Source organism: Bos grunniens, chromosome 3 (genome assembly GCF_055505025.1).
Source record: "Bos grunniens cultivar Pamir isolate PY7600 chromosome 3, Bosgru_T2T1.0, whole genome shotgun sequence".
NCBI classification, from domain to species: Eukaryota; Metazoa; Chordata; class Mammalia; order Artiodactyla; family Bovidae; genus Bos; species Bos grunniens.
This window is the reverse complement of record NC_141167.1, coordinates 47274599-47297928: the sequence shown is the minus strand read 5'-3', so window position 1 is coordinate 47297928 and position 23330 is coordinate 47274599. Positions and strand designations below refer to the sequence as shown.

Here is a 23330-nt window from a genome sequence, read left to right as displayed (position 1 = left end):
TGGCACTATTGGTTTTTCAGTTTCAGTGCGCCCCTGGGGACAGAGCAACCTGGCCTGCTTAAGATCATGCGAGAGTCCCAAAGCAGAAAGGGAAAAATGTTCACGCTCATCTACGTATCAGGAGTGTGGTTTGCCTAGATTGCTCAGGGTCAGGTAGGTAAGATAACACTTGCCAGGGTTACAAAAGAGCGTCGGGAGGAAGATCTGGTCCTTGAGCGAGCCTCTGTGGATGGAGAAGGAGGAAGGCAAACACCTTGGCAACTTGCCTGAGGTGGGGTAGCCGAGGGAGACCTTTTATCCCCAGCCTCTCCACGAACTCTCCTCTGGCAGAGAACCTGAAGAGGCGCGGGGCCGCGCGGGGCAGCCTAGCTGGGCTGCCACTCCCGGCAGGAGCTGGGCCATTTCTAGAGGAGTCCTCCCGGGGCGGAAGGATGTTCGGAGCCCAGGCAGCCAAAGCAGTGATCAAGCCGCAGCGAGAAAGAGAGGGGGAGGGGGGGGGGAGGGGGGGGGAGAGAGAGAGAGAGAAGAGAGAGAGGAGAGAGGAGAGAGGAGAGAGAGAGAGAGGGAGGGAGGGAGGGAGGGAGGGAGGAGGCTCTCTGCTGCCTCTGCATCCTCCTCCCACTGCACTTTGGCCCACGCCCACGGGCGCCCCGCCCCCCTCGGGCTTATAGCAGGCGCCCGGGCACCTCCGGACGCCTGGGAGCCGACGGCACGGCTGCCTGCTTGGCCTGGGAGCCCGGGCGCCGCCGCCTTAGTGGCGAAGTGAGGCGGCGGCTGCGCCCCGCATCATGGAGGGCAGCCTAGCTGCGACCCCAGCCCCAGCCCCGGTCACCACCGACAGCCGCCGCCTCCTGCGCCGGGTCTGCCGGCTCTCGTCGCAGTTCTCAAGGTGCCGTCCCTTCCTCACCTCCAAGGCAATATGAAGGCGACCCGAGACCACGCGAGCGCTCCTTTCTGTACGCGCTTCAACCACTCCGACCCGGGCATCTGGGCGGCCGAGCGCGCCGTTGAGGCGCCAAACAACCTCACGCTGCCCCCGGAACCCAGCGAGGACTGCGGCTCGGTGTCCGTAGCCTTTTCGATGACCATGATGATCACCGGGTTCGTGGGCAACGCGCTGGCCATAACGCTCGTGTCGAAGAGCTACAGGCGCCGGGAGGGCAAGCGCAAGAAGTCGTTCCTGCTGTGCATCGGCTGGCTGGCGCTCACCGACATGGTCGGGCAGCTGCTCACCAGCCCGGTGGTCATCGTCCTCTACCTGTCCCACCAGCGCTGGGAGCAGCTCGACCCGTCGGGGAGGTTATGCACCTTCTTCGGCCTGACCATGACTGTCTTTGGGCTCTCCTCGCTCTTCATTGCCAGCGCCATGGCCGTCGAGCGGGCTCTGGCCACCCGGGCGCCGCACTGGTACTCAAGCCACATGAAGACCAGCGTCACCCGCGCCGTGCTGCTAGGCGTATGGCTGGCCGTGCTCGCCTTCGCCCTGTTGCCGGTGCTGGGCGTAGGTCAGTATACTATCCAGTGGCCCGGGACTTGGTGCTTCATTAGCACCGGGCCTGGGGGCAACGGGACTAACTCCCGGCAAAACTGGGGCAACGTTTTCTTCGCTTCTGCCTTTGCCATACTGGGGCTCTCGGCGCTGGTGGTCACCTTCGCCTGCAACTTGGCCACCATTAAGGCCCTAGTGTCCCGCTGCAGGGCCAAGGCCACGGCGTCGCAGTCCAGCGCCCAGTGGGGCCGAATCACGACAGAGACGGCCATCCAGCTCATGGGGATCATGTGCGTGCTCTCGGTCTGCTGGTCGCCGTTGCTGGTAGGTAGTTCCAGGGCTTGGGGAGTTCGGGGTGGGCGCGTGCGCGCCGGCGGGCAGTGAAGACTTTGAGAAGTGACAGCACCTGCAGGGGCGTGTCTGCAAGCAGAGAACTTTGGAGAGGGCTCTACCTGCGCTGTCTTGGTCTCGGCTTCAGAGCGTAGCTCCTCATTTACTTGCTGAGCACCTTCCAAGGGCAAGGCATCGCATTAGGCTCTGGCTGTGCACGCCTGGAGACCCCAGGGGTGCTCACATTCTAATCTGAGAGAGTAAGAAGATACCCACGTGTTCACTGCTGGTGCAGAAACTGGTTTCTCCCGGGAGTACTAGGAGCAGAATAGAATGGCGATGACAACTCTAGCCCGGTACTCTGGGTTTTCTCCTTATTTCAAATACCTCTCGCAAGTTGAGTCGATTTTCACTCTGCAGAAGTACTTTACCGGCGGCCCCCTACCCCGCAGACAGGCACAGCCTCTGAGCTAGTGCGGGTCCTCCCGCAGCAGCCGCCGCTCGCTTTGCTAGCAGGCAGACGCGAGGCAGGAGAGTGAAGGGGCTTCTCGCCCTCAGCCAGCCTCCGTCCTTTGAAATTGCGCTGCGCCCTCTAGGAAGTGCTAGAACCCACGGTCATCCCGTGGGCCCCGAGGTCTACTAACTCCCTCGTACCAGCTTTTGCTTGTCCTTGTGATCACTGCACGGGGCTGATGGCAAGGCCCTTTCTGGGATAGGACGTAGAGGTTTCTGCACTTACCAGCTCCTCACGGGGCCCACAGCCCGGGAGCAAGTGACGTTTCCACATGCTCCTTGTCTAACACCCGTTCTTACATCTTAGTTTCCAGGTTTTCTTCCGCAGTCCGTTTAGCTCGACATTTGGTGTAAGTGCTATTTACTAATTCCTGATGAATGGTTGCTTTTTTAGGCCCCCAGCAACCTGGCTCAGTAAATATTCCTGCAAGAGCGATCTGGTCATTGTGACAAGGTTACAACAGATGACATATCAGACCTAGAAATTTATTAGACAGTTGTGAAAACTCCTTGAATCTATGGCACAGTTTTCAGAAACCACCCACGTATAGGGTTTTTGTTTTTGTTTTTTTTTTTTTCCTTTTTTCTTGTTTTCATTTTTATCTGTATCTTGCAGCTTACGGAATCTTAGTTCCCCCACTAGGGATCCAACCGGTGTCTCCTGCATTGGAATCTTCATGGCAGGACCATAGAAGTCCGGAGCTTTTCTTTTTTTAATTGTGATAGAATACACATGAAAATTCCTATTAGTTTACATTAACATTGTCGTACACCATGTACAATTTTAAAATCTTTGTACTTTTTAACAAAACTGTAGTTCCTTTTCTCCTCTCACCCAACCCCACCCCACCCCCACCACTCCTGCATTTGACAACACCGATATTCCAGAATACTCTTGTTTAATTGTGTAGTAAATATATTTAGAGCAGGAGTCTTGGCTTAGAATGGATCATAGGTGGTGACAAGGAGAGTTATGTTGGGACCTCGTAGCCCACAAATCTCTGTAAGGTTTCAGTTCTGCATTCCAGAAGCTAGAAGTCAGGCTGATGTCATCACCGTGGCTTATCAAAGCCAGCACCAATTTTAGACATATTTACTTCTACTGTGTGTAGGTAGCCAAATAGAAGAAAAAAAGAATTCTAAATAATAAGCACTTTACGATAATTGATAGTTAATGTAGCTTTAAAGGCAAATAGAGTATTTGAATTTTTCACAACAGTCATTTGAGTCCCACATATTTGAGTTCTATCACACTTTTTATATGTGCGCTCTATGTATCCAAGGAAAAAGGTAAATCATATGAATAAAATGCTTACTCATACAGTTAACCAGACTTATAGTTGTTGCTTTCTTTTTAAGTAGAAGAGAAAATAAGCAGTGTGTTTTTTATTTCAAAACTGTGCTTCTAATATGATGGGCACAGTGGCCTTATGAAGACTTTAGATCAGTTCTGAAAACTGAAACCTGGGATGACCAAACTCACTCTTAAGAAACCCTGTATTTGGAATTCATCTTAATTTCAATTAATATTTGCATATAAACTTCATTGGTTTGCAGCATTTTATCAAAGTTTATTGGGTCAGTTCTCATAAAAACATTAAACAAATTCAACATGTGATCATATCAAAGACAAGAAATTCGTGGTTTTCAAAATAGGTATTTTTTTAACTAAAGGAATTATTCTGTCTTCTGTTTTGTGTACCACTGAAGTTAAATCTCCAAATATCTTCAGAAAGATCTGCAATACAAAGTTGGAATTATTTCAAAGGAAATAAAATGGCAAAACTGCTCTCTTAAAAGGTTAGGGAATTGTAAGAATGAAAACACTAGAATTTAGTGAACTGAATTTTTAGTGTATTAATGCTGAAATGAGAGGGTTTTTTAAAAAATATGTTTTTCCTAATTATAAAATATAGATTCTCTGTTAGCTTTAAAAAAAAATGGGCAAAGGGTACTAATCTAATTATTCAAAATTCTTACTTAAAAGGATTCTGAGTGTATCTTATCTTGGAGGACTAACGTGATGATAATAATGTTCAGTTGTCACTGCTGAAAACCTTAGCAGAGAATAGATACCATAATAAGAAAACATCCCAACTGCTGCAAATTCCTGCTGTGTAAATAGGAGCTGTTGCTCGGTTTATCTGGTTTAAATAGAGGTTTATCTATGGTGCAAACAAAAGCTTTTAAACTTTTTCCTCCAGAAGCTATACAATAGAAAATCTGAAATTAAGTGAGAATACAGTGGGAAGTGATGTCACCATTGATAGATGACCTACACTTCTTAGTCAATATAAAGCATCAAATTCTGTTGAAATCAGTCAATTGGCTCAGCAGTGCAATCTGTTTGATTTATTATCATTAGATTTTTTTATGAACTACGATCACCAAATAGTCCAGTTGTTTGACATGATAGCCAGGTTTCCAGAAGCAGGAATAACCCGAGGCTGTTGTTCAGAGGAAGCCATGACGACAGTTTGTACTTTTGTACACCTGGTGCTCCTCAAACAGGTACAACAGCTACAATACTAATACTGTAAGGGACTAATACTGTAGCCATCTTAAAAATAGTAGACGAAAAGCTATCTACACTATGAAAAGAGATAATGAGGAACAGAGTTTCTCATCCACAACTTGGGAACTGTATAAAAGCAGCCTTAGGCACTTTGCCTTTAATCTTGAACCAGCAAATTCCCTGCTCAATAGCCACAGATGTGGGCAGAGATGCTTTAACTCAAGGAGATATTTTTGCAACATAGATGTAGTGTTTTTTAAGTTTAAGGAATCACTGACATTTTTTGACATAGAAAATTTGCCTTAAATGCACTACATGTGATAAATAGATGCAATAGGTTATTTTACAGAAGTAATGGTGTTTTATAGTTTTATAAAAATAACAATATTAGAATATTGTTAAGAATATTAGAACCAGATTTCTAATTCAAGATATTTGACTCTAAGTTTATTTTTAATCTTTTTTCTGTTGTATTGATTTGTTTGTTTGACTTAGCTAAAAGCCAGCAATTCTAGTGCTAATCATAGTACTGGGGAAATTATATATCCTTTTAAAATGCAAAAGTAGAGCTAATAGTTATCTAAGGTCTTTTTCCATGTGTTATGCTCAGTTTCTCTTATTTGGGAGAATCATGGTTTAAAGACACAGAATGAAAAAATTGAGAAGGAGACTTCTTGGTCAATTGTACTTTTGTAAGAATGGGGTTTCCAGTAGTCATGAATGGATGTGAGAGTTGGACTGTAAAGAAAGGGGGCAGTGCCAAAGAATTGATGCTTTTGAACTGTGGTGTTGGAGAAGACTCTTGAGAGTCCCTTGGACTGCAAGGAGATCCAACCAGTCAATCCTAAAGGAAATCAGTCCTGAATATTCATTGGAAGGACTGAGGCTGAAGCTGAAACTCCAGTACTTTGGCCACCTGATGAGAACTGACTCATTGGAAAAGACCCTGATGCTGGGAAAGATTGAAGGCAGGAAGAGAAGGGGATGATAGAGGATGAGATGGGTGGCATCACCGACTCGATGGACATGAGTTTGAACTAGCTCCAGGAGTTGGTGAAGGACAGGGAGGCCTGGTGTGCTGCAGTCCATGGGGTCACTAAAAATCAGACATGACTGAGTAACTGAACTGAACTAAAGAGTGGGGGCTTCTGAGTGACTTGGGCTTTTGGACACTATACGTAAGGAGATAGCAGATTATCTAAGTGATATATCCAGAAGCAAATATAACTTGAAGATTAATGAGATAAATCAGGGCTTAAAATGTAGGTTTTTGTATCTTGAGTTTATTAAAGAGAGCCAAGAATTAAACAAATTCTTAAGCCATCTTATTTGAAGACATTCAGATGGTCTAGAGTTGTAGCATACGTGTGACTCATTGGACTTTCTCCTTTGAAAAATCTGTAAAGGTCAATAACTCAATTATGAAAGTTTCCATAGGATCATTTTTCTGGGAATTACACTCAGGAATATCCACTATAGGCATTTGTAACAGAGGATGATTGATGATTTGTCTAGGGGAGCTGAGAGGTGGTAGTGAGAGGTACTGGGTGTCATGTTCAATTTTCAGTCCTTGCCTTGCAGAGCTAGAAAGCAGGGAGAGAAGTTCTCCTTCAAACTCCTCACATGGGTAGCACTTTTATAGTCCACCAGTGTGGCAATGGCACCCTACTCCAGTACTCTTGCCTGGAAAATCCCATGGACAGAGGAGCCTGGTGGGCTGCAGTCCATGGGGTCGCTGAGAGTCGGACATGACTGAGCGGCTTCACTTTCGCTTTCCACTTTCATGCATTGGAGAAGGAAATGGCAACCCACTCCAGTGTTCTTGCCTGGAGAATCCCAGGGATGGGGGAGCCTGGTGGGCTGCCGTCTATGGGGTCGCACAGAGTCGGACACGACTGAAGCGACTTAGCAGCAGCAGCAGCAGTGTTCTACATGCATCTCTTTCACACTTGGAAACTCTTGGAATCTACAACTGTAGCATGTCATATTCTGAATCCCTCTTTTCCCTCAATTCCTTATCATAGAAGTAAATAAGTGGTTTGTATTTCAATTCCTGCCTTGCTTCTTGAGAATTATTAGATGGCCTCTTAAGTCCTTCTTTTCCCTAGAAAAATTCTAATTTTCAGAGATTAATGAGGGTAACCCAAGAAGGGACCTTATTTTTCTTGGGGTTCCTCTTATATCTTGTCTCCTTGTTTATTTTATGGTAAACATAGTAATTCATCCTTACACAGAAATGACAATTGGACAGTGTGTGACTTTTTTAAATGAGAGGGATGCACACTCACGCATGTGTGCACACATATGCACACATATACACACACGCGGAAATAACACTGTGGAGTAGTGACTCTGCTCCCTTTATTCGGAACACTTTGGTCTCCATTTTCCAACTTTACACCTCACCCCTCAGCCATTCAGGACAACTGCCAAGCAGTCACTGTCTTGGATTGGCTAAGGTCCCAAGTTAGCAGTGACTTTGTTAGAGGAACCTTCCTTGAGCCTCTTTAGGCTTGGTTGGGTGCTCCAGCTGTTTGGTCCCACAACACTTACCTTGCAGATCCAGTGTCTTGATCTGAGTCACACTTTACTGAACATTCTGGTTAACTGACCTCCTGAGGGCAGATATAGTAACTACCAGTAAATTGTTCTTTTCCTAGGAACTATCATGATGACCAGCCATACACAATATGTCCAGTACAAGCCTATTGAGTGAATATCTGAGCACATAAATCAGAAGACAGGTTCTTGTCCCAGTGACATAACACAATCCTCTGTGTGACCTTAAACGGCTTGCTTGATATCTTTGTGAACACTTTTCTTTTTTTCCTGTAAAATAGGAATAAAAACACCAACTCAACTTATTTCACAAGATTGTAATAAAAAGCAAAATAAATGTATGTGAAAATAGTTGAGACTATTTCTTCCATATTAAGAATACTACTGTGATGTTTTATAGATGACAATGTTGACTTCTTGTCTTCAGATAGACCTTTCTCCCAGGAAACTGGAGAAAAGAGAGACGTGATGTTTCACAGCTTGATTAGTTATAATTAATTGGTGGGGAAATGTGGTGGAGAATGTAACTTTTCAGAAAAAAAATTAAGAAAACGGGCAAATAAATATTGTAAGATAAACATTTGTAAATCTTTGCAAGGTATAGTAATTCATCCCTGCTCCCTGCCTCCGTCACCATCACCATTCTCTCAGCTCTGGGATGCTTTCCCCCTCACAACTGCCAGTTAACTCTCTAAACCTAAAACATGCTGGATTCCACCTCCCCTTCCTTTGAACTTGGAGGAGTACCCACCACCTCATGCTCTGAAGACCTCTGTCTAGAATATGTCCCTTATCTTTCCAGTCAGGGACTCCATGTGCTCAGACCTGTCCTCATGTAAATGAGTTGAATTAACTGTGCATTTAGTTGCTATCCTAGGTCAAATCATTCTGCAGACCTCTTAAGGCTAGAGCCTGTGCCTTGGTTGTCCTCATCTCTTCACAGGTGATCCAGTGTTGGGGCTGCACAGATTCTCCACCACTGACCCATAGTCCAGAACTGAGTTTACATGAGCCTTAAATCAGACCAAAGCATGAGAAACACACAGTTGTAAACTGCCTCACAGTTAGTCTAGGTCCTGACAAGGCATTAATATTATTTGTAGTCTGCAAATAACACAAAGTGTAATTTTCCCATCCAGTAGCCCTCCTAGAATTCTCTTGGGCATCATTTATAAGGAGAACATTTCAGCATCTGGTCTAGTCACCTATTCAAAATCAGTATTTTATTTTACCCTTGCTGATTTTTATGATAGGTGTTTGAGGACTATAAACCTAAACATGAAAGATGGTGGCAGAGATAGAAGAGGAAGCTTGATTTTTCTCACTTTAATTCTGTTGAAAAGAAATTAGGTACTAATTTAGGTAAGAGTCATATCATATAGTGAAGTGAAAGTCGCTCAGTCATGTCCAACTCTTTGTGACCCCATGGACTATACAGTCCATAGAATTCTCTAGGCCAGAATACTGTAGTGGGTAGTCTTTCCCTTCTCCAGGGGATGTTCTCAACCCAGGGATCAAACCCAGGTCTCATGCACTGCAGGCAGATTCTTTACCAGCTGAGCCACAAGGGAACCCCAAGAGTCATATCATGTAAGTACAGGATAAATTTTACACCGAACAAGATTTTTACAAATATTGGTAATACAAAGACAGAAGTCAAGTTGGAGCTGGAAGTATACTTATTTTAAGCAACTTTTTTAGTTTAAAATATATATATATATATATATATATATATATATTTGACTGTGGTGGATCTTAGTTGTGGCATGTGGGATCTAGTTCCCTAAACAGGAATGGAACCTGGCCCCCCTGGATAGGGAGCACAGAGTCTTAGCCACGGGGTCACCAGGGAAGTTTCCTATTTTAAGCAATTATTGATCTAATAAAAATCAAATATAATTTTAAGAACGTACTTTTCACTAATCCTTTATTTCCTTTAAGTAGATTTGATCTTTTTGTTCCTCTTTCTGAATATTCAGTGTGTTATTTTCTGTGCTTGAGAACATGCTGCTGTTGGTATGACTCATGAGCATTTGGAAAAAGAAGTATGCTGTTAATGCTGAAAATACTGAAAGAGAGATTCTAAAAAATACGGTGTGTTTTGAAGAATTCACCAGTCCAATAAAATGGAGCTTTCATTGTGGTCTTGATATACGAAATTTCCCTGATAACGTTCTACCACTTTGGGTCAAGTAGAGCACACACATCCGCATTTCCCTAATTAATCCAGTGCCTTGGCAGTCAATGGCACAAACAGCAGTCAGTGATTAAGTGACCTCTGCCTCTGTTTCATAAGAACAAGAGAAAGCTATTGAAAAGCAGATGGAAGGTAGAGAGAGCAAAAGGCACAGAGCCCGCGGTTCTCGTCTTGGCTTTTCTACCAAAGGATAAAAGTCATCCTATCTTTCTGGTTTTCCCTTTCCTCGTGAGTAAAATAAAAACACTTATCACTCTAACCTTGTTTTCCGTTCTGACTTCCTGTGGCTCAAAATAGATAAAATCATCCCTTTTAGACATACCATATTAGGTATGTGGGGGGAAATACCCAAAAACGTCTTAAGAATCATAGAAATGTATACAAATGAACAGAATAGATCATGCATTCTGTTATATAATTATTCTGTAAACATGTATTGAGTGCTTGCTTCATGTCTGCCTCCCTGGTGATACAGTGATGATAGGGTAAGGTTGAAGATATTGAGCAGTTACCTGGCTCTAAGGGGCAGTCTTCATGTCATGTTCCACGTGAAGGACAGTCCTTGTGGAGCCGGGTGCCATCTGTGCTGTACTTGGTAGCCCTGAGCGTAAGCCAAACAGACATGCTAGCTTCTTCCATGAAACTTTCAATCTACTAAGGTAGACCCACAGAGAATAAACCATTGATCCAGTAAACAGATGTAACCAGTCTGGTGGGTCATCACCCTGGTTGCCTTTCTGCCACATGGTGCAGCTGCTGCAGGTTGATCTTGTCTGGGCTGAAGGGCGGTGCTGGTCCACTGGCACCGTGAAGCCCTCATGGAGCATGTCCCTGCCCAGGCTGCAGTGGGTCTGTGCTTGGGCGCCATTGTTAGGAATCACATTCATTCACACCCTCTAACTTCAGCCATGAAGCTCAGCAGCAATTTTCTGAAGCACAACCACTGTACTAGAATTAAGGACACAGAGAGCGGCTGGCCCCTGGCCACATACTGCCTGGAACCTCCTTCTGGGGTCCTTAGAGTCTGGGTTGTACTCAGATGACTTTCTCACAAGTTTGTCTTTCTCTTCCAGTAAATTTTCTTTTAAGACATTCCATGTCTTCTCCCTCTACTGAATGCAGCCAAAGTTGCTCTCTACTAAGTTTCTTGGCTTCAGATAGTGGGAGAGGAGGTTAGATTTCTCTGCTTTTTTTTTTTTCTCCAAGAAAATATGATAAATATGATGGTCTACTTCTTCCCAGGTAACCAGCAATTTATACCGGGGGTGTTGTATGGATTTCCTTTGTTGTACCACACAACTCTCTGCTATGAAAACCAACTCAGTCAACATTTACCAAAGTGAATGTTTCTTATTTCTGTAATACCTGCTCCAATGTGACTTGCTCTGCCCACCTGAACAGGGAAGAGCAGGGCAGCTTCTGGCATCCCCCTACATACATCATGAAAACAATGCATGTGTGTATGGAGTCACTTCAGTTGTGTCTAGCTCTTTGCGACTCTGTGGACTATAGTCCTCTAGGCTCTTCTGCCCATGGAATTTTCTAGGCAAGAATACTGGAGTAGGTTGCCATTTCCTTCTCCAGGGAATCTTCCCAAACCAGGGATCAAACTGGTATCTCTTCTGTCACCTGCATTGGCAGGCAGGTTCTTCACCACTGCGCCACCTGGGAAGCCCACATTAAAACAATGGACGTGTTATAAAGGCAAGAAAAAGGTGCTTTGGCAAAGTGTCAAGGAGGACCTTCTTTTGATGCATTGGTGAATGTGTGGGTGGTTAAAGAGGATCTCCCTAAGAAGACATCATTTATGGGGAATCTTGAAAGTTGGTACATTGAGGAAGAAAGAGCAACTTGTGAAACTCTCAGTGTAGCAAAGAGCTGGAAGCATTTGAGGAACTTAAAGAGTGCCAGAGGGGTACATTAGCATGAATAAAAGGAACAGTAGCTTTAAGGTAAAGCTAGGAAGGGAGGCAGGGCCAGACCATGCAGAACCTTGTTATTTTTGTTTGGGAGTTTATAGATTTTTTCTTAAGTATCTTGGAAAACAACTAGCTTTGAGTGAGGGAGTGATTTGATCTGCTTTGTGTATTAAGAAGATTCAGGCTGCCTTATGAATTAGAAAAGATATCAGAGCCCTTGAGTTCTGAGCTCAGATGGAGACGTAGAGACATTAATTTAAAAAAAATTTTTTTTCCTTAAGTGTTGCTTTAAAAGGAGAGACAAAGCTTGGCATAGAATTGACAGTGGGAGTGGAAGTCTGTGCAGAAGCACAGGGAAAAATTGAGCCAGGTGTGCTAGGATTTGTAAGCAAATATGTTTTGGTTGAAGTGTTTGAGAATGTCAAGAAATATTATGAGTCAAGTAAGGACTGAGGAGTAAAGAAGGAAGGAGTGCATTGGTAGATTGCCTTGAAGATTAGAAATAGGAATTTGCATTTCATCTTGGGCAAGTTGTATTGCTTGTCTGTACTTCTGTTCCATATTTGTAAAAGAAGAGGGTTGACCTTATAAAATTTCTTGATTTATAAAGGGTCATTTAGTAAAATAACTCATCTAATGTTTGATCTATTTCTAGAATATTCTTGGTGAAATTTTCTGTTTTGTTTGAATACCTTTACTTATTGGAAATTTATTGCTTTTTAAGGGGCACAAAGAATTTTCTTAGAGTTTCTTTCTCTCTCTCTCTTTCTCTCCCTTCCTGCCTCCTTCCCTCTCTTTCTTCCTTTCTCTTTTATGGTCAAACATAGTACTAATAATATATGTAAAACACTTAAACACCATATCACACTTAATAAGCACTTAATAACTGGGCTTCCCCAGTAGCTTAACAGTAAAAGAATCTGCCTGTGATGTAGGAGCTGCAGGACACACAGGTTCATTCCCTGGGTGGGGAAGATCCCCTGGAGGAGGGCATGGCAAACCACTCCAGTATGCTTGCCTGGAGAATCCCATGGACAGAGAAGCCTGGCAGGCTATAGCCTATAGGGTTGCCAAGAGTCAAATACGACTGAAGCAACAAAACATGTGTGTACACACGCATATTGGTTGAACTGAAGTGTTGCTAATTCTAGTTCTTGGTTTATGTGGAACAATACTAAATTTAATTAGAGATATCTTTTATGTTTCATGGAGAAGGAAATGTTAACCCACGCCAGTATCCTTGCCTGGAAAACCCCATGGACAGAAGAGCCTGGCAGGCTACAGTCCATGGGGTCACAAAGAGTCAGATACAGCTGAGCAACTTCACTTTCACTTTCGCTTCACTTTATTTTTAAAGTTATATGACACTATACTTCTCAATTAAGTATCAAGGAGTTCTACTAAATCTTTGTAAATAAACAGTAAAATAACGTGAAATTATCTTGACAACGTCAGGGACAGGAGCCATGATGTATTAATTCATTTAAGTGACACTTACTATCAGTTGTGTGCAAGACACTGTACTATGACCTGATAGAGCAATGGCACAGTCCTTGTCCTTAAGGAATATGTTGTTTACTGAATGATTTCCTGGAGAAACTTGAGGTTATGACTCAAAGAAGCAATGTTATTTTTCTTTATCAATTATGAATATAGGAAAAAAAGTTGGGACCATTCAGAATTTATTTACCTATTCATGTGTTCAGTGATTGTTTACTGAGTACCTACTATGTGTCAGACACAGTTCTAGGTGCTGGAAATATAGCAATGAAATAAGCAGACTAGCTTCCTGCTCTCAGCAAACAATCATTCTAGGGGAAGGAGAAAGTCAATAAATTAGATGAGAAGTCAGATTGTGGTAAATACTGTTAAGAAAATAAAGCATGTGATGTGATAGAGGAAGACTGGGAAACTTTTGTAGATGGAAACATCAGAGAAAGGTGCCTCTTAAATGAGAGGTAATATTTAAGCTGATATCTGAGGGAAAGGAAAGAACCAGGTACGAGTGATCTCCAGGAAGAATATTCTAGGTCGAGGAAACAGCAAAGGCCCTCACTTGGTAAGCTCAAGGGGTAGAAAGAAGTCCTGTGTGGCTGAAGTGAGATGGGTGTGGAGAAAGTAAGAGTCGGTGAATTGAGGTAGAGACAGTGTTGAGGGCCAGATTGTGTGAGGCCCTGTGGATGAGTTTTGATACTATTTTAAGAAAACACTAGAAGATCTGAAGCAAGGGGAGTGACATTATTGGATTTATGTCTTTAAAAGATTCTTCTTGAAGCTGTGTGAAGACTGGGTTGCAGAAGGGCCAGAGTGGGCGTAGGGAGACCAAGCAGAAGGTATTGAAACTGTCCTGATGGGGAACGATGATAGCTGAGGTTGGAGTGGAGAAGTGAATATATTCATACAGAGTGTTTTGGAGATAGACTTTACAAGACTTTCTGCAATTTCTCTAATCCTTGTTCTGTGACTCTGACAGGAAATAAGGTCCCATCTTCCTCTCTGGGCCTCTGATAAGGAAATGGCTATCTGTCCACAAATGACTTTCCATCTAGTTCCTTAAGGTGGAAGTGACTACTCCAAGCTAGTAATGGGCAGATTTAGAATTAAGTTCTATCTAATGGGAGCTATTTTTTTATTCTGAGATGCAAATTGGAATAGTCAGAGAGAAAGGGAAATAAGCAAAGTTTGCTTGTGAAATAGTAGGATGTTATAAGACTCATCATCCCTGAAGAAGATCCAGACCAAGCTAAAGCAAGCTAGTTTAAGGGGGAAAAAGGGAAGGGGGAGGTGGATTTCTTGGTTCATATAAATTGCTGGTGGTGCCAAGAGTGGAGGTGACCCTGTGGAAGACAAAGCCAGGACTCTCTGTATCTTTCACTTTGACTTCTTGCCTGTGTCAGAATCTCCAATTCAGGCTCTGTTTCTAAGGAACTAACCTTGGACATACTCTTGCAGCTCACTGGCCAGGTTCCATGTACTTTTGGTACATAGGTTTATATTTACAGTCTGCATGAAAGGGTTTGATTTTGCTATTTAAAATAATTTTTAAGTTAGCTTTATTTCTGGTTGTCCTGGGTCTGTGTAGTTGCACGGGCTTTTCTCTAGTTGTGGTGAGCAGAGACTGCTCTCTAGTTGCTGTGCGCAGGCCTCTCATTGTGATGGCCTCTCTTGTTGCAGAACACAGGCTTTGGGGCACATGGGCTCAGAAGTTGCAGCTCTCGGGCTGTAGAGCTCAGACTTAATAGTTGTGGCACACAGGCTTAGCCACTCCACGTCATGTGGGATCTTCTCTTCCCTGATCAGGCATTGAACCCATGTCTCCTGCATTGGCAGGTTGTTTCTCCACCACTGAGCCACCAGGGAAGCCTTAATTTTGCTTTTATAGCAATACAGTATTTCAGTGACTATGAAGCACTGTTTCAACAAAATTTTTCCTCCCTCCCTCCTTTTTCTTTGCTATTTATTTATTTAGCAAATATAAGAAAGAGTTATATGCCACATAAAGTTTCAGGACTCCACTTCATCTTCAAAGACATTGTGAGTTTTGTTAAATTACAATTAAGGATTTAGACTTAGAGAATTGTCCAGAAGTGAGTTGGGTATAGCTTGAGGTTTCCAGTGGGACAGAAGTAGGTATATAAGTTTCTGAAAGCTCACAAGTACGCCATCAACACTACAGAGAGGCAACAAGAAAAGGAAAAAAGAAATTTTTCTTGATTTTCCCATAAAGGATGAATTGCAGTCTGGGTTTGATGCTAACCTGTCAACTTTCGGTATAAACTATTGGATGTACTAATGACCAACATTCTGGGTGGCATATTTTTGAATTCATTTAATGGTAATAATTTTCTCAAGTATAGATTAAGGATTTTCCTGGATCCACAAGATAAATTTCTTAACTTCTTCAATTTTGTTCTATAAAAAATATTAGGGGATGTCTTGATTTTTTTTCCTCTTGCATCTATTTCTTATTAAATCGTGTTGTAGGTCAATTTCAGGAAGCATGAGAATACCCTCTGACTTCAGAGCTCTAGTCTTCTCCTTCAACTTAATATTTGGTCACAAACAATAGAGTCTAACACTAAACACAAAGGGCATATGTGAAAAAGGATACTGGGGGCTCACAGTGTCCATAGAAAGCTGGCAGCTTTGGAAGATAGGCAGGACACAGGCTGTTCTAAATGCTGAGCCATCAGGCCAAGATCCTACTGCAAAACAGTTTCTGTTGCTCTTTGTGTCCTGGGAGCAAACCTGACTGCTTTAGCTTGGGTTTTTTGCCTCCTGGCCAAATAAAGATGTTACTAGAAGAAGGATCAGGCAACTGCAGCAACTTGTTTTGAAGTAGGACCTGTTAGTGAGAGGTAAGTGCTAGGATTTCTCTCCCACCTAGAATACATCGGAGAAGGCAATGGCAACCCACTCCAGTACTCTTGCCTGGAAAGTCCCATGGATGGAGGAGCCTGGTGGGCTGCAGTCCATGGGGTCTCGAAGAGTCGGACATGACTGAACGACTTTGCTTTCACTTTTCTCTTTCATGCATTGGAGAAGGAAATGGCAACCCACTCCAGTGTTCTTGCCTGGAGAATCCCAGGGATGGGGGAGCCTGGTGGGCTGCCATCTATGGGGTCGCACAGAGTCAGACACGACTGAAACCACTTAGCAGCAGAATACATAGAAAAAATTTTTCAAAATTGGGGTATTCATAACAAAAATGGGGGTTCGTTTTAACATCTAAATCATCCTTAGAAACATTTTGATAGTAAAGTTGTATTTTTTAAGTCCTGTGTGTGTGTGTTCATGTCACTTATTGAGGAGTTAGAATGGCAGTGAAACTAATGGAGAGGAAGTTGAAAAGATCCACAAAACAAAGGACATACTTATTGAAAGCCTACTACATGCAAGCACCTGCTGCTGCTGCTGCTGCATCGCTTCAGTCGTGTCTGACTCTGTGCGACCACATAGACGGTAGCCCACCAGGCTCCCCCGTACCTGGGATTCTCCAGGCAAGAAGACTGGAGTGGGTTGCCATTTCCTTCTCCAATGCATGAAAGTGAAAAGTGAAAGTGAAGTCGTGTCCAACTCCTAGCGACCCCATGGACTGCAGCCCACTAGGCTCCTCCATCCATGGGATTCTCCAGGCAAGAGTACTGGAGTGGGGTGCCATTGCCTTCTCCTGCAAGCACTTGAGAATTACTTTATTATCTAATTTAATTTGCACAAGTTTATCAGTTTGGTATTTTTTTATCCCCATCTTTCAGTTGTACAAACTATACTTTAAACAATCAGAAACCTTTCCCCAGTCCTACCCCTAGAAATTAGTAGAAGTTAAATTTTTTTATGCTGTTATAATCTCTTTCACATTCATTGTCTCTTCTTATTAGCCTACTGGTGGCTCAAATGGTAAAGAATCTGCCTGCAGTGGAGCAGACCTGTATTCAGTCCCTGGGTCAGAAAGATCTCCTAGAGAAGGAAATGGCTACCCACTCCAGTAGTCTTGCCTGGAAATTTCCATGGACAGAGGAGCCTGTCAGGGTACAGTCCATGGGATCGCAAGGAGTCAGACACGACAGGACTGAACAACTAACACACAAAATATTTTCAGGTTACTTCACTGAAAATGTCACACACAAAAAGAACAGATTGATTGAGAATGGTCAATGATCATGGAAACTGTCTGGGTCACATAATTATAGTGATTAAAGGTTTCCTGCAATATCTTTGTTGATTCATTAATTGATTGCCCTTCTTAAGAGCTTGGGTTTCTAGAGAACATACTGTGAAAATCCCCGTGGAAGTGACAAGAATTTTGATCTATAGCAAACTGTTAAAGGATTCCATTCAACACAGCACCTACAATTTAGGAGGCTTTTTCTGTAAAGGGGCAGCATCAATTTCATCTGGTTCCTTCTGTCTCTTCAGATTTAGAAAACTCACATACATTGGTAAAGTTTTACTAGGCAAACATTTTTCAGCTAGTACAATTCACAAATATTATTCTTTTTACTAAACTATTTATAAAACAAATAAAACTGTTTATTGAGTTCTCTTTGCTTAGCGGGAAAGTGTTTGACTACAGTCAAAATTAGAAAATTTGTTTTGACAGTTTCAAAACTTCTAGCATAATACAATGCAATTGGGATTCTTGCAAACCTGCTTTTATCTGTTCCCTGCCTCCCCCCCTTATAATTATAGAGAAGAAAAAGAGCCCTACTGAACCTCAGTGTGTTCACAGTGATTCTATAATATGGAATTCAGGCATTTTTCCATCTAGCACTCTCTCACCCAGATTCAAAGGCTTCAGATTCCTTAGTTTAATCCTAAAAATCTTGGATTTGGCCATGTTTACCACGCATTTTCCATTCCTCCCCCAGCATCCCTACTGTTAGTTGTAGAAATCAATCTGTAGTTCCTAGAATAACTCGCAGAATTACACATTTAGAAGTGTGACCTCCATATTGCAAACCTCTCCAGAAACTTCTGCTATTTGGGGGGAAAGTGAAAGTGAAAGTCACTCAGTCGTGTCCAATTCTTTGTGACACCATGGACTATATACACTCCATGAAATTCTCCAGGCCAGAATACTGGAGTAGGTAGCCTTTCCCTCTCCAGAGGATCTTCCCAACCCAGGTCTCCTGCATTGGTGGGGGGATTCTTTACCAGCTGAGCCACAAGGGAAACCCCTATTTTAGAGGAGGTGTGTGCTAAGTCACTTCAGTCATGTCAGACTCTTTTTGACCCCATGGACTGTAGCCTGCCAGGCTCCTCTGTCCATGGGGTTCTCCAGGCAAGAATACTGAAGTGGGTTGCCATGCCCTTCTCCAGGGGATCTTCCCAACCTAGGGATGGAACCCTTGTCTCATGTCTCCTGCACTGACAGGCAGTTTTTGTTTTTGTTTTTCCATCACATCCTAGATTTATTACAACTGGCCTGCAGGCAAGAGGAGAGAACTATTACATTGACACTTAAGTTCTATGGATACATCTTAAATAGAGGGAGAATTCAACCAAGAATACAGGATAAGCTATTCCCAAGCTCCAGGAAGCAGTCATGTGACTGAGCTGCATTTTTTACAGACAAATAAGGCAGTAGCCCTTCACATCAATTTTTGGACAGTTTTTATACAATATGCTTCTGTGGTACAGGAGAGAAATAATCAGAGCTCACAATGTAGTTTTTACACTATTGTCACAGTGTGTGAACACTGTACACCCTTTTGTTTTCAAAAGATACATTGTAATAAACTTCTTGCCCTTGAGTTTATAGTTTGTAATAATCTATGATTAATACACTATAATTGCCTTTTTTATGTGGTCCTCCACATGAGAGAATGGTCAGATCAGCTCCTGGACAGTCAGCACTGTGTTCCTCTCCATCTGCATATGGCAAAGTGACCCCACGAGGAGCCAGACAGAAGGGTGACTGTGGAGATCCGGAGCCCTCCTGCGTCCCCAGGAGCCGTGGGGGCCTGGGTGAGTGGGGGTGGGAGGGCGATAGCTTGGCTGGTCGGGGCTTCCCCTCCAAGGCTGGGAAGTCTGGGGTTTCGATACCACCGGGGAGAAAACAGGAAGATCAGGTGAGTGGACCAACGCGAGAAACCACTGGTGAATTCTGAAATTGACGGGATGTAACTGTGAACAGCACCATTCTCCCTTAACAGTGTCTGTGACTGTCACCTGGGAGGAGACACAGCGACACTCACCGCTGATGGTTCGTCGCAGCATCCGCTGCGTCTCAGACCTCACCCGCTTTATGGTCGGGTGGGCATGAGCCGCTCACGGCGCTGCTGGACACACTTGACCGTCACACGGTCGCTGAACTCCAGGGTGGCCAGTGGGAGACCATGGAGACCCGGCTCACAGGGAAGGGAGGAAGAATACTAAAGTGGGTTGCCATGCCCTTCTCCAGGCAATCTTCCTGACCTAGGGATCAAACCCTTGTCTCATGTCTCCAGCACAGACAGGCAGGTTTATTTTTTACCACTGTGCCACCTGGGAAGCCCATTTTAGAAGACAGAGCTTTTCTAATCCTTGAGACTGATTTAAATGCCCTGCTTCTATACTCCATAGGCATGCACATACCCTTTTCATTTAATTCTGTACAGTTATATTTACAGTTGTCATAATATTTATTATGACAATAAGGATGATTGCCCACAGTAGACAAATGCTTACGTCACAATAGGCACTGAGCTAAGCATTTTGTAGACATAATCTCATTTTCTTCTGTCAACAACTCCTCAAGGGTATAGTGTTATCTCTTTTTTCAGATGATATCTCTTTTTTGAGATGTGAAGTAACTTTACTAGGGTCACAAAGTTAATGAACAGTGGAGATGACCCTCAAATCCAGATTTGTCTAGCTTTATAGCCTGTGTAATGAACTGCTAAATTAAATGGCCTCCCTCTTGTTAATATCCATGTATTTGTCTGATTCACTGTAAACTGCTAAAGAGCAAAGACCTTACCATATTTGTCTATAAATCTTCCTGGCCCGTAACAGCCACTCAATGAATGATTGTGGAATGAGTGAATGAAGAAACGAAATTGTAGTAAACTGGAGGGGACATGAGATTTAGGATCAGAAAATTAATTTAGAATCAGAAAATCGTAAGTTTAGCCCTAAGTTTTACATATATTACATGGTTTATAAAGTTCACATAAACTTTTCAAGGCAGGAGACATTTATCTTTTTATTTTTTTTCTTTGCTGGGTAAGCAACTTGCTTTAAGATCCACAGTTGGTAAATGGTATTGAGCAAATCAAGCCCAAATGTTTTTTATTCCAAAACCACCAAGGAGCTTTGGAATGCAGCTTGAGTCTAATGAATGATGGTACTAATTTAAACAGTAAAACTGTGAGCATTATATTAAAAAAAAAAATTACGCCTTTCCCTTTATTTGTTAGCTTTTATTGTTTCTACATTGTTGTTAATAATAAAAATTCTTATAAAGACTGAAAACAGTAACAATGGGAGACACAGCATTGTTTGTGTAAAACAAGAGAGAAATTAATTAGAAGCAGTGGGTATATGCAGTGGAAAACAGCTGCTCTAATGCCTAGTATCCAAAGAAGAGAAAAACAAAAAGGATGTTTCGGAAGGTGCCCTGCGGATAACAATTAAACAGTGAGGAATTTTAGCAACAATAGGGAAACAGTAAAACTAACAAAGGCAGGGAGAAACAATGCTTCAAAAGATGCCAAAAAATTTCAGTACATCAGTGTTGCCCTTAGTTGTTATTAGAGATGGTATAAGGTGGTATTATTAGAGATGATATAATATTCTTCAGAATAAAGAATGTAATTACAAATCTAGGGTTGGGACAGCCTTCAGAGTTGATTAATCCAGAAGCTCAGCACTGTAATCAAGAGAGCTTGCCTCTTCTTACACAGTCTACAGTTTTGGCCTCATCCTGTGTGTGGCTTGTTCCCCTCCGGTAGTAGGCTGGTTGCTAGTACATGCTTCTTTGTTCATCTCTTGCAGGACAAAGAAGCTTTGTTTTGCTATGGCTCTCTCCTAAAAATGAAGAAACTTTTCCTGGGATGTCCCTGGGGAGCTTCTTCTTAGAACTTATTGCCTAGTATGGGGTCATACCATCATCTTTGATCCAGACATTTCTAGCAGCTAGGGATGGGTCAGCCTTGAAGCACTTAGGCGCCAATGAAAATAGGTGTTCTGGTGAGAAGGGGAGATGGGAGAATGGAGAAAGGCAAAAATGGACACTGTGGTGATGATATTTCTGCCATTTAATTGAGAGAATACAGGTGGAAGCCCATCAAAATGTATAAGGCACTGGACCTGCACTGTCCAATATGGTAGCACTAGCCACTTGGTTATTAGACAGTTGAAATGTGATCACTCCAAATTGAGATACAATGAAAATGGAAAGCAGAATCTTTTCATTATTTTGAAAAATAAAACATCATTTACAATATAAATATCACATGATACTTGATGGTGTTCATCTGCCATCTGTACAGTGCCTGAAAGGAAAGAATGATTGTTAAGATGTATTTCAAAGCTGCTACATAAACCTTATTGGATTATGGGATTAAAAAGGGACTTATGCCTCTACTGGATATGGCAAGTTACCATTCTGTTGTGTGTGACAGCCACATTCGTCTGCACTGGAATTTATGTACTAGTTAGGAGGTGACAGTGAAAGGCTCTTTTATGCTTCATTGTATTGTTCTTAACATCAAAATAAGAATAATACCCAAAACAATAATAACAAATACTTACATAGTACTTATTATAAGCCAGATTACAATACTGTCTATCTCTATGTCTGTTAACTCAACGACCTGGAAGGTGAGTGGGTTGTAGAAATCAATGTCTTCAGTTCTGCTACTTTGAAACCCAAAAGGATAGTCAGTCACTAGAAATATTTGGTTGCCACTTTTCCCCTTCACAAAAGCCAAGCAGTAAAAGTGCAAGTTAAACCCAGTTAACACAGTTCTCTTTTAAAAGGTTGAGGCATTGGCAGCCAAACTTCTTGTCATAATGAGGAATCATAGAAAGTTCTCCTTAATATTAAGGAAAAAACGATGCTGCTATATGATACTTTACTCCCCTCAAGCTGTGGATCTGGCACTGCACTATTGCTTAGCCCCTATTTATAGTCAACAGAACAAGAGTTAACTGTAAAGAAAGCTGGCAAATTTTCAGAGGGAGTGTTTTGTGTTGGGGAAAAGAAAATAATATAGTGTCAGGAAGTTCCTATGCTAACATAACTAGAAACCTAACATTGGCAGGAAAGTTTGCAAGTAAATTATAAACTGTTATTGATGCATTATCTGTTAGACTCTGAGGGGCATTTTACATATTTATTATAATATAGGCATAAGATATGGCTTCTCAGGTGGCACTAGTGGTAAAAAACCTGCCTGCCAATGTAGGAGAAGTGTGAGACGCGAGTTCAATCCCTAGGTTGGGAAGATTCCCCTGGAGGAGGGTATGGCAACCCACTCCAGTATTGCTGCCTGGAGAATCCCATGGACAGAGGAGCCTGGGGCTACAGTCTATGGGGTTATAAAGAGTCTGACACAACTGAAGCGACTTGGCCTGCATACATATTCTTTTGTGTGTGTATACATATACCACATTTTCTTTATCTATTCATCTGTTGACAGACATAGGTTGCTTTTATGTCTTGGCTATTAAAAATAGTGCTGCAGTGAGTAGGGGCATTCATGTATCTTTTTGAATTGTACTTTTTTCCAGATAAATGCTCAGGAGTAGACTGCAGAATCATATGATAACTCTATTTTTAATTTTTCTAAGGAAAATCCGTACTGTTCTCCATAGTGGCTATCCTAATTTACATTCCCACCAGCAGTGTAGGAGGGGTCCTTTTTATCCACAACCTGTCTAGCATTTATTATTTGTAGGTTGAAAAAAAAATATTTTCTTATTGAAATATAGTTGACATATAATATTATGTTCAATATTATGTTCGTTTTAGGTGTACTAAAAAATGATTTGACATTTGCATACATCAGTACCATCTGTCCCACACAAAGTTATTACAATATTATTGACCATATTCCTTGTGCTGTATTTTACATCTGCATTACTATTTATTATATAAGTGGAGGTTTGTAACTCTTAATCTCTTTGAAGTGTTCTGTGCTCCCACCTCCCTCTCTTCTGGCAACTAATTGTTCTCTGTATCTATTAATCTGTTTTCTATTGTTTTTTAGTCTCTATTTCATTTATTTCTGCTCTAATCTTTATTATTTCTTCCCTTCTAATAACTTTGAGTTTTGTTTGTTCTTCTTTTTTAGTTCCTTTAAGTGTAAGGTTAGATTGTTT

General features: G+C 42.3%; 1 protein-coding gene across 25 annotated transcripts in view; it reads left to right on the top strand.

Moving 5' to 3' along the window:
* Positions 1-694: 694 nt before the first annotated feature.
* Positions 695-23330, top strand: part of PTGER3 (prostaglandin E receptor 3) — a 250454-nt gene continuing 227818 nt past the window's right edge. For 17 of the 25 annotated variants that reach the window (XM_086390563.1, XM_086390564.1, XM_086390557.1 and 14 more), the window contains exon 1: positions 695-1813. In XM_086390563.1, coding sequence (XP_086246689.1) covers positions 920-1813 — 894 coding nt within the window. In that variant the 5' untranslated portion in view covers positions 695-919. Of the gene's footprint in view, positions 1814-10845; positions 13181-18844; positions 18990-23330 lie in introns of those variants that run through there. The other 8 variants (XR_015160232.1, XR_015160228.1, XR_015160230.1 and 5 more) reach the window with 3 other exon arrangements.